This window comes from Brachycentrus maculatus, unplaced genomic scaffold (assembly GCF_059751285.1).
Source record: "Brachycentrus maculatus isolate JH-2025_06_01 unplaced genomic scaffold, ASM5975128v1 h1tg000868l, whole genome shotgun sequence".
Lineage (NCBI taxonomy): Eukaryota > Metazoa > Arthropoda > Insecta > Trichoptera > Brachycentridae > Brachycentrus > Brachycentrus maculatus.
The window spans coordinates 27,501-39,222 of record NW_028281594.1 but is presented as its reverse complement, the minus strand read 5'-3'; the positions used below and the strand labels follow the sequence as shown (position 1 = coordinate 39,222).

At 31.2% G+C, this 11,722-nt stretch overlaps 1 protein-coding gene across 2 annotated transcripts in view; it reads left to right on the top strand.

Moving 5' to 3' along the window:
* Positions 1–759: 759 nt before the first annotated feature.
* The window catches only part of LOC148299969 (cathepsin B-like), a 21,313-nt gene continuing 10,350 nt past the window's right edge, over positions 760–11,722 (top strand). The window contains exons 1-5 of one of the 2 annotated variants that reach the window (XM_088275441.1): positions 760–912; positions 8,414–8,604; positions 9,422–9,563; positions 10,677–10,833; positions 11,583–11,720. In XM_088275441.1, coding sequence (XP_088131567.1) covers positions 8,426–8,604; positions 9,422–9,563; positions 10,677–10,833; positions 11,583–11,720 — 616 coding nt within the window. In that variant the 5' untranslated portion in view covers positions 760–912; positions 8,414–8,425. Of the gene's footprint in view, positions 913–8,410; positions 8,605–9,421; positions 9,564–10,676; positions 10,834–11,582; positions 11,721–11,722 lie in introns of both variants that reach the window. The other variant, XM_088275440.1, reaches the window with a different exon arrangement.

Sequence of the window (11,722 nt, the reverse complement as noted above, 5' to 3'; positions counted from 1 at the left end):
ATTATTGATAAAATGATGAAACGTCTATCGTATCGCTTTATATTAAAGAAGATGAAATTTTGAACATCCCAGAACTTACTACCTGGCATTTGGCTGGCTTAATCGATCATTTTATACACTCGTGTAACGCTCACCATTCTATCCATATCACTCACCCCTTTCAATAACGTCATACATCAAAAAACTTGATTTTTCAGGAGATCGTTTTTAATGTTTAAAAATATAATAAAATGTATTGAAAATAAATATCAAGCCACTTATTGAACTTTTTACTGTCCACAGATCTTTTTAGGTAAAACCTGAAGGTTTTTTTCCATTTGAAAAATATTTAGGATATTTATAGAAATAATTAAACAATACCTTTTCTTCAAAATGCAAAAACAACACTTTCTGTCCTGTAGCGGGTAAATATTAAGTTAAAAATATGCCGCTTTTGCTGGGATATAGTACATTTTCTGGGCATTCTGAATACATGCAATTGAAAATTGATTTTTTATTTATGACATTGTTGAAAGGAGTGAGCGATATTATCTTTGATAAGTTTTATATTCTTAATTACTCCATGGCTCCGACACGCGTTGGGGTCTGTAATCCATCGGTTCTTCAAGTATGCTTGTATTGTAATCAAATATGATTCGTATCAATGTGGTATGTACTTGTGGTAACTAGCAACTCGTTTTGTAAGCAAATCGTCTTCACACCGATGGAACATGATTCAGAAGCAAGTATATAATCACTCGTCAATCCGCCACTGGCTTCAGTTCGATTTGGTCTCTCCGGGGATCAAGTTCAACCAGTAGATACTGTCGTATTTTTAATTTCTATATATTTTTTGTTGCAAACGATACATCAGCCATTTTTGTTTGGCTCCGTGTAAATATATATATATATATATAAATTTATCACTAAACGGTAAGTCTATCGAAATACTTATTTAAAACAAATATTGACTAACCTTCACGCCACTTCCCGCAGTGGTAGGCAGAGCAAATAGAATGCCACACCAATCTGTCTTTGCAAACAATCTTCGCCTCTCCCACAATAATGCATCTCCTCATACATATCCGCCGGTTGTTCCGACTCCTGACCTGACCACTTTTAATAATTTTAAATACTCGATCATGCCAAGTTTTCCTCGGTCTTCCTCTGCTTCTATTTCTAACTGCATTCACCCAATGCGTCTCTCAACCCAAACCATCTCAACACACTTTTCTTTATTTTATAAATAGTACTTATCTCAGTCTTGCATTATTTCCATTCGCTTATTTTTTTTTAATTTTAATGTTCCTTTTTCATTCATTCGATTCACAAACCATCTTTCGCAACACATTTTTCTTAATTTTATCGATAATGCTTATCTCAGCCTTACATTCTTTCCGTATATCACCATTGGAACATCTATCACACATGGTTCTGTCGCACTGAGAAATTGCATTCCGACTGCATTCAGTCTACCTCCATCCTTCTTTTGCTAACACCATGTTTCAGTTCCATACATTAGGGCTGGAGCCAGAACTCCACTCCACTTATAACAAATAATCATTTTTCTTTATTATGAATAGTATTATATATATTTATTTTTAGTTGTATGTGTAGGTATGCCAGATTAAAACCGGTTTTTAGATGTTTTTATAGGTCTGCTAGATCTAAAAAAATTACAGACCGCACGATGTATTTCAATTGAACGACAATGTACTATTAGTTAGTTGTCTTGATGAGTGTGGAAATAGTTGCTCTGAAATCGGTAGTCATGAATTTTTATTTTTTATTTCATTTATATAGAAATTTAACAGAACATTTACATCAATACATTCACAATAATGAATAGCAAATAAAACAGGTAATTGTAACATTCCAATGACAAAATTTCACAAATCGTTCACTCCTTTCAAGAACGTCATAAATAAAAAAACGTCAATTTTCAGTTGTGCGTGTTGTCCGAATGCCCAGAAAATTTACTATATCCCAGCAAAAACGGCAAATTTTTAACTTAATATTTACCCGCTACAGGGCAGAAAGTGTTTTTTTTTTTGCATTTTGAAGAAAATGTATTGTTTGATTCATAATATTTTTTTGTGATATCTCATCAAAAATGAAGAAGAATATGGAATTCTGGGCATTTACGGGGCTGACCAAAATCACCAAAAATGTTTTATTACAACTTGTTATTATAAATTATAATATCTACCGGTTTCGAAGCTAACCGCTTCTTTATCAAGACTGATTAATACTAAAACACTATCTACTTAAACAAAATTCAAAATATTCTGACGGTTAGGGAAAGGAGCTTGGGTAGATCTCAAGTGGCTTTAATTTTTTTTTGTTTTGATTGGCAGTTACAGTCAAAAGGGATCAGCGATGTTGAGTGATTGGAAACATATTTAATAACGGACTTTTAGCAAAATTATTTACTTGTGTATTTATTAGTTGTAAATTATTATTAATTGCCTTTTTAATTTCTAATATTTCTAATTAATCTAATTTAAGTCCTCTTTTGCATGTGTGTAATATATTCACACCGTTATTTATATCAAATGAGTGATCATTTTCTATTGAGTGTTTGGCAAATTCAGAATTTAAAAAAATGTTAATTTATGTACATTTTCATTTTAACTTATGTGACAAAGAAAGAAAATAATAAAGCTTAGCGAACATATCGCTCACTCCTTTCAAGAACGTCATAAATCAAAATACTTGATATTTCAGGAGAACGATTTTAAAGTTTAAAAATATAACACAATGTATTAAAAATAAATATCAAGCCACTTATTGAACTTTTTACTGTGCAACAGATCTTTTTAGGTAAAACCTGAAGGTTTTTTCTACATTTGAAAATTATTTAATTTATTTATAAAAATAATTAAACAATACATTTTCTTCAAAATGCAAAAACAACATTTTCTGCCCTGTAGCGGGTAAATATTAAGTTAAAAATATGCCTCTTTGTCTGGGATATAGTACATTTTCTGGGCATTCCGATAACATGCACAACTGAAAATTGACGATTTTTGATTTATGACGTTCTTGAAAGGAGTGAGCGATATCCATGCCCGAACTATTACGTTATATCGTGGTTTTACTGTAATATATCATAATTCATGGCATGTTATAAGACACGAGTATTAATATTGGAGATAAAATAAAGTAGATACGTAGATATTGACCTGTCGTGAACTATGAACTCAATATTTACTATCTCGTGTTTATTTAATGAGTTTATTATTCCACGCAAACACATTGCTATTGATTAAAATATAAAATTTATTTATTTGTTTCTTATACAAAGTTTGTCACTCATTATTTTAAAATTTATTATTGTTTATACAACATTTTTAAAACCTCATCGAAATTTTTTAAATAAATTAACTGGTCAAATTATAATAATAAAATAATAAAACCCTTATCCGCACTCCAATGGTGCATAGGGCACTGCTTCATATGAACACAGTGTTATCTTGATCGTTTACACACGAAGGAAAGGTGATCAGCCTTCCGCTTCAGGTATCAGTCCAGGGTAATATTGAATATATATTACAGTGAAAAAATCACTTACACCATTTCACTACAGAGGCGGACAGCTAAAATATAAGCTAAAATAAAATTTTAAATGACAATTTTAAACGTTTCTCTTTTTAAGGAACAGGATTTTTTGTAAAAGGAAACATAGATAATAATGGTGACGTATTTTGAAACAGTATGTTATTCGTTAACGTTTTATCTGAATTTAAATTTTAATGTATTTCTAAATTTTCTAAATTATTTATCACTTGACCTTTATTTATAATAACCACTAGTTGGTTTTAATCTTCACCAGTAGATGAAAACATTTGTAAGTTTTCGAAACTAGTCGTGTATAATAAAAATTAACTTTATACAATAAAACAAATTTGTTTTGACCAATTTTTATTGGTACACTTTTTCCAACCGGTTTCGACAAGAACCTTGTCATCCTCAAGGTTTGTGTTCTAATTCTAAAACATTGAAATACCCATAATTTACTCTGAAGGGTAATTAAGTATAACCTTACTATGAGTATTTCAATGTTTTAGAATTAGTACATAAACCCTGAGGATGACAAGGCTCTTGTCGTAACCGGTAGGAATAAGTGTACCAATAAAAAGTGGTTATAACAAAGTTGTTTTATCCTCAATATTATTCATATTTAAAGCATCTACTTTGTGGTTAGTCATTTTAACTTATTTATTTATTTTTTTACAAAAATGTTAATTATATTAGTATATAACCACTCACGGTGAGTGGTTATATACTAATAATATTAACATTTTTGTAAAAAAAAAAAGTAAAATTGTTTTTTTTTATATGGTTTATAAAATGTGTCACAAAGTCTGTGCGAAAAATATTCAAGAAATAAAAATAAAACTCGTTAAGTGGTTAATTACAAGTGTTTTATTTTTTTTAAATAATCTTCTTGTCATTCCTCAAAGTTGATGCCGAATCAATAAATGATAAAGCGGTGTATCGTTATAACAAACTTTACCAAGCTTTAGACTAGACCACAAGGAATGGTTGTTCATACTCGTATTCGGGAAAGATGTAACGCGGCATTATCAATTGAAATTAATTAAATTATGCATTCGGATAAAGGTTTTTGGTAATTTATAATACCTATTCAAACCGTACTCCTAATTGGATACGCTAACTTAGGCGTAGGGAAGGCGGTAGGAGAATAGTCGGTCGGGGCGATAAAGACTAATGTACAGTGGACCCTGTTTTGGTATTGCCAAAGTCAGTATTCAATTTGCCCTGTATATATTATTAGCTCGCCTCGCCAAAGTTTACGGAACACAGCTAAATGATTTTAAGTCTTATTTAGCGCTTGCATAATTAATAAATAGATTTTGATCCCTAAAATTGGTTTTATATATGTATATCGTAGTCATACAAGATAAAGTGACCAAGTGTATTTTTTTTCCAAAAACGTGATCGTTCACTGTTTGATATCTTACTAGCTTAATCTTGCCCTGAAAAAAAATCCCAAAGGATTTTTAACTTGTCAGTATATTATATCCGCCTCCGTAGTGTAATGGTCAGCATGCTCGCCTACCGTTTTGGAGGTCCCGGGTTCGATTCCCAGGGGGGTTTAATAAATATTAGTGATTTTTTTCACTCTAATATTTATTCAATATTACACTGGACTGGTACCTGAAGTGGAGGGCTGATCACCTTTCCTTCATGTGTAATCGATCGAGATAACACTGCGTTTATATGAAGCAGTGCCCTATGCACCATTGAGGTGCGGTAAGGGATTTATTTATCATAAGTATATTATATTCACTTGTTAAAAATTAATAACTGCATTAATGTTTATTTTCTTGCCAAGCAAAGGTGACTTACATGGCCCTCCTGAACATTTAACGTTTTGTCAGTTGGTCAATTTCTCCTGTACGACTACGATGTATACATCAACAAATATTTAAGAATTAAATACTACAATAAACTCAATAATAAAATTTAAAAAATTAGAAAATATCAAAATTCTCAAGAAAAAATCAATGCCTAATTACATGTTAACCATTTTTAAAAAATGTATAAAAGAGCGCAGTCTCTTTTTTGGAGAGGCACAACGAAACTTTATACAATATATATATATATTTCGCTCACTCCTTTCAACAACGTCATGTATCAAAAAACTTGATTTTCAGGAGATCGTTTTTAAAGTTTAAGAATAAAATAAGATGTATTAAAAATAAATATCAAGCCAGTTTTTGAACTTTTTACTGTACAACAGATCTTTTAAGGTAAAATCTGTAGGTTCTTTCTCCATTTTAAAAATATTTTGTATATTAAAAAAAATAATTAAACAATACCTTCTCTTCAAAATGTAAAAAACAGCACTTTCTATCCTGTGGCGGGTAAATATTAAGTTAAAAAATGCCGCTTTTGCTGGGATTTAGTATGTACATCTTCTGGGCATTCCGAAAACATGCACAACTGAAAATAGACGATATATTAAAAATAAATATCAAGCCACTCAATGAACTTTTTACTGTACAACAGAACTTTTAAGGTAAAATCTGTAGGTTTTTTCTCCATTTTAAAAATATTTAGTATATTTAAAAAAGATAATTAAACAATACCTTCTCTTCAAAATGCAAAAACAGCACTTTCCATCCTGTAGCGGGTAAATATTAAGTTAAAAATATGCCGCTTTTGCTGGGTTATAGTACATCTTCTGGGCAATCCGAAAACATGCGTAATTGAAAATTTACGATATAAAAATATGTTTGTGTGTATATATATATTTTTAAATCCAGTTTCTTGTTTTCTCTTTATTGTTTATGATAAAAGTACACGAGGACATTGGTTTGATCAAATGGTGTAATAAATTTCATTCTATGTGACTCCATTATCCTTATTTTTATAGCTTTTTTTTTAAACAGGTCCCCATTTCGCTGTCGTAATGGTATCACGTTATTTTGTATAAATGCGTAACGTAAATACGGGACATCACGTATTTTAAGAAAAGGTTTTTTTGTCTACACCCGCTCAGCACTCGTTTATTGATCCCACGGGACTATAAATTAAATAAAGTGCTTAATTTTATGATTTGGGTGTGTGTTTCTTCATATGTCGAGTGTGTTTAGGATAAAAAAGGAAGTTTAATAATATCGATCGAAGGTACGATTTCAGAATTCAGAATGAAGTCGTCTTTTACAACATTTTGAGTGTGTCCAAATACTTGTTCACAAATCTGGATTATCTCGAGTTATATGAGTTAGTAAAGGTTTTTTTGTCCGCCTCCGTAGTGTAATGGTCAGCACGCTCGGCTAACGCTCTGGAGGTCCCGGGTTCGATTCCCAAGGGTGGTAAAATAAATATAAGTGATTTTTTCACTGTAATATTTATTCAATGTTACCCTGGACTGGCACCTGAAGCGGAAGGCTGATCACCTTTCCTTCATGTGTAAACGTTCAAGATAACACTTCTTTTATATGATGCAGTGCCCTATGCACCACTGGGGTGCGGGTAAGGGTATTATTATTATTATATGAGTTATATTTCTTATTATTTTTTGACATCTCTACATAGATGAAAAAGAATATGGAGGTCTGGGCATTTACGCTTTACATTTACATTTAGCTGGGGCTTACAAGCGTCATAGGCTGGTTTTAGTGATCACTTCACACACGTGTAACATTCTTCAATTCTACCCGTAATTGACAACCACACTACTCAAATTCTTGGAACTTCTTTATATCGGTAGTGTAAAGGCGAAGGGGTATATCTGTATCAGACCAAATTTTACAGGAGAGCAAAAATAAACTTGTGAAATTAAATAACTCAGTTGTTTTGTGTATTTTATATGTGCATATCTTAAAAAAAACTAAATAAGTATTGCAACTATTGCTATATCCTTTTGCCAGATTATGGAATACACGATTTTAGACATTTTGTGGAACAAACTTAAAAATGAAAAATTTGACAGATATACCCCTTTGCCATTACATTAATGATATAAACCTATATGAAATAAAGTGATTCAAGCAATTTTACACGCGTGTAAAGTGATCACTTAAACCAACCTATGATCGTAAGTCCTGCAAAATGCCAAACTTCCATATTCTTCTTCATCTGTATTGAGATGTCAAAAAATAATGTGTAAATTCTGATTTGTGAACAAGTATTCAGTATCACCATTCAAACACATATCGTGCATTGTTTCGCCACACATTCGTCACAATTTATAATTATATAATCCTATTTTCTAATTTTATAATATGACTCCTTTAGATTTTACTTTTCTTTTAGTTAAACTCTCTATTTGCTTTCAATTTATAATTATTATTTCATATTATTTCAGTCTTACCACTTTTATATTAGCATTAAAAATATATAAAGCTGTATTATAAAAAGAATAAGCATACCCTGCCTACCTCAGAACAGGTATCTCCAAATACCAGTGAGGATATACAGTGTCCAATAAAAAAATAATAATAATAATAAATATGTATATATATATATATATATATATATATATATATATATATATATATATATATATATATATATATATATAAATATATATAAATATATATATTTATATATATTTATATATATATATATAAATAAATATATATATATATATATATATATATATATATATATATATATATATATATATATATATATATATATATATATATATATATATATATATATATATATATATATATATATGTGTGTATAACTTAAGTACAAAATTATATTAAATAATAAACGCTGTTCTGCAGCACTGAACCTGATTTAGGATCGCATTTCGACTTAGTGTAGTATTCAACTCACATTTGTAAAATTGTCGACTCGACAGGGTCGATTGTTGATATTCAACGTGCAGTGAACGCTCACAACGCGCTTCGGCCTATTAAGACGAGTCTCTGTGTTGTTTTAGTAGCTCGTTTTAAGGATGGATACCCCGTTTAGGGCGGTTTGCGCCCTCGTACTGATGATTCTACCCTCCGTCCTCTCTGCCACATTCGTTCATCCCTTCTCGGACGAGTTCATCCACGCGATCAACTCGAGGCAGTCATCGTGGATAGCGGGCAGGAACTTTCGCAAGGATATCGACTACAGATATATCAAAAGGTTGGTATCACAATATCTTATTTTTTTAGTATAGAGCGTAATATTTTTATAAGTAAAATATAACTTTGTTCTAAAATCACTATTAATATTTATTTCAACTTAATTATAATGTCTACCGGTTTCGAAGCTAACCGCTTCTTTATCCAGACTGATTAATATCGGATAAAGAAGCGGTTAGCTTCGAAACCGGTCGACATTATAATTTAGTTAAAATAAAATATTTTAAGTGATTTTATAATAAAGTAATATTTTAATTATAAAATGGAAAATCACAAAGTTTGTTCAAATGTAAATTATAGAAAAACTTGTGTTTTTTGAGGGGGGTTTACTTATTTGAAATTGGTCTGGGTGTTTGTGATGTATTTTTCACATTCAACTTCCCTATCCTTACTATCCTACCTGCAGACGAGCCTCTAAAAATATGTAAATAGCCCACAAAGAGGCTTTTTGTGGTGTATTCCTTTAAAATAAAATATAATAAACTTCGTACATTTTTAATATTAAAATCAAACACATATTTTTAGGGTCTACTAAGTTACATTTTTCTTTAAATTAAAAAAATCGTAACAATAACGTCACCTTGTTAGAGCATTATTAAACTACAGACAGTATATGCCCTAACACGGCGAAACAATTATCACGAATTTAATTTTAATTTTATGTTTTTTTTTTATTTTTATAAAATAAACAACTCAATTGACCCGAAAATCAATGTTTGATTTTGATATTTGGAATATGTAATTACCTATAACACTAATAATAGGTCACAATGCTAATATTTTTAATGGTGGAAAATTGTACCACCATTATTTTATAGATTAATGGGCGTATTGCCCGGAGGAAGAAAATTGCCCATTATTCGCGCTTCTTACACACTTCTGGAAGACGATCTTCCTGAAAACTTTGATAGTCGTGATGCGTGGCCTCATTGTCCGACAATCAAAGAAGTCAGAGATCAGGTAAGATCCAAGTATCGATTCAATTTCATACATTTGTACCCTTGTATTTTGACGAGAATTGAAGAGAATCCACAACCAAACATGGTAGCTACAGCTAAGAATAAAAGCCATTTTAAAAACATGCATATTCGTGTAAAAATATTATTTTTTAAAATTAAACACTTGAATATAACACTTAAAGAGTATTATTTATATATACGACTAGTTTCGAAAACTTACAGATGTTTTCATCTTCTGGTAAAAATTAAACCAGATGATGAAAACATCTGTAAGTTATCGAAACTAGTTGTATATATAAATATAACTCATTAAGTGGTATATTACGTGTTTAATTTTTAAAAATAATCAACATGTCATTCCACAAAGTTAATTCCAAATCAATAAATAATATAAAAAATTATAATATACAATATTTAGAGTGTCTTAATCTTTTTCATGAAGTTCTCTTCTAATATTTCAAAACTAAATTCAATCATAGATGGTGCCGAAGAAATAGCATGTGCAAGAAGGTATAAATTGAAGCATAAGAACAAATTCAGAAATTTTATCAGTGCAGTTATCAATCGTAGGTAAAATGATCAATGTTACACGTATAAATGGTAAATTGATCATTTAAACCAGTTTGTGTCAGATCGCAAGCCCAGTAAATGCCCAGACTTCCATATTATTCTTGGAGACAGAGAAGAACGATCTATAAATTTATTTAAAAAAATCAAGATTTTATATTGATACCTCAAAAATAGATAAAGAAGAATGTGGAAGTCTGAGCATTGACAGTGGTAACGACCTGTGATTCGATGGTTTAACTGATCACTTCCTAATTTCAACAAAAGACGTTGCCAAAGAAACAAAGGCGTAATAGAATATTAGTAGGTGAAGCAAATCCAGAATTCGTGAACAAAAATATGAACACTCAAAATATTGAGAAAACAAAAAATACGTTTTATATTTTGTCTTTGCAAACTTTGGAAAACGGTTAACCATGTCATGTTATCATCGCTCACCACACTTTCAATAACTTCTGTTTCTTTAAAAATTTTAACTATTATTAAATGAAAATATATGTTTTTGAATTTTCCAACTGATAAACATCTCTGATTCATTGATTTTTAGGGGTCATGTGGCTCATGTTGGGCATTTGGAGCTGTCGAAGCCATGTCAGACAGAATTTGCATCCATTCTAAAGGAGCTGATCATGTGAGAATCTCGTCCGATAATCTGCTGGCGTGTTGCGACTCGTGTGGAAATGGCTGCAACGGAGGATATCCAGGTAATAATTTACCAAACAGCTTATTCTTATTTTTCTTCCTCCAGTCTTTTTCTTTCGAGTGTTTGTCAGGAAGCCTAGATGCTTGTGTATCAGATCCAGGAATACGATGACAATTTCAAGTGTTTTATTTTCTTCTTTGTCAGCTGTCTTTTCAGTACTGGATATAGGCCTTTTCTATTGTTTCCCAAACTCCTCTTGCTTGGGCTTTTTCAGTCTACTTACTAGCCGCGACTGGGAAACAATGTCATTGGACCATGTTTTCTGAAGCTGGCCTGTTCCTCTATACACGTCCTATGGTCTCCACCGCAAAACTCTGGATACTCATCTGTCCATTTTTTGTCTCGCAACATGTCCTGTCCATTTTTCAACAACTTTTGCTCTGGCGTCTGATTTTCTCATTTGTCTGTTTTCTAGTACTCTTCCTGATTAGTCATCAGTTTTACATATAACTTCCTGTATCTAGTTCTTTAACACTGCATATTCCAGTTCATTCTTGATATTTTTTTATCGTGACCTTCTTCTTTCTCCTACATCTCTCCTTCTCTCTTTCATTCCTGTGATGATAACTTGAAGGAGGTGGTATTTACTGACACTGACATATCCAAAATATTCTCTTGTTCATTATTTGACAGCAATTCTTAGCTAACTTTTGCCTTAGTTTTTGAAGTAAATTTTTAAGAGATCCATATTTATTCGAATGGTTTTCGTTTGTACCAACAATTTGTGATATAATTTTCTTTTGCTTTTAGGAGCTGCATGGGAATATTGGGTAAGTTCTGGGTTGGTTTCCGGAGGAAGTTACGGATCAAATCAAGGTTGCCAACCGTACGAAATCCCACCATGTGAACACCACGTCAACGGAACTAGACCCAAGTGTGATGGAGAAAGT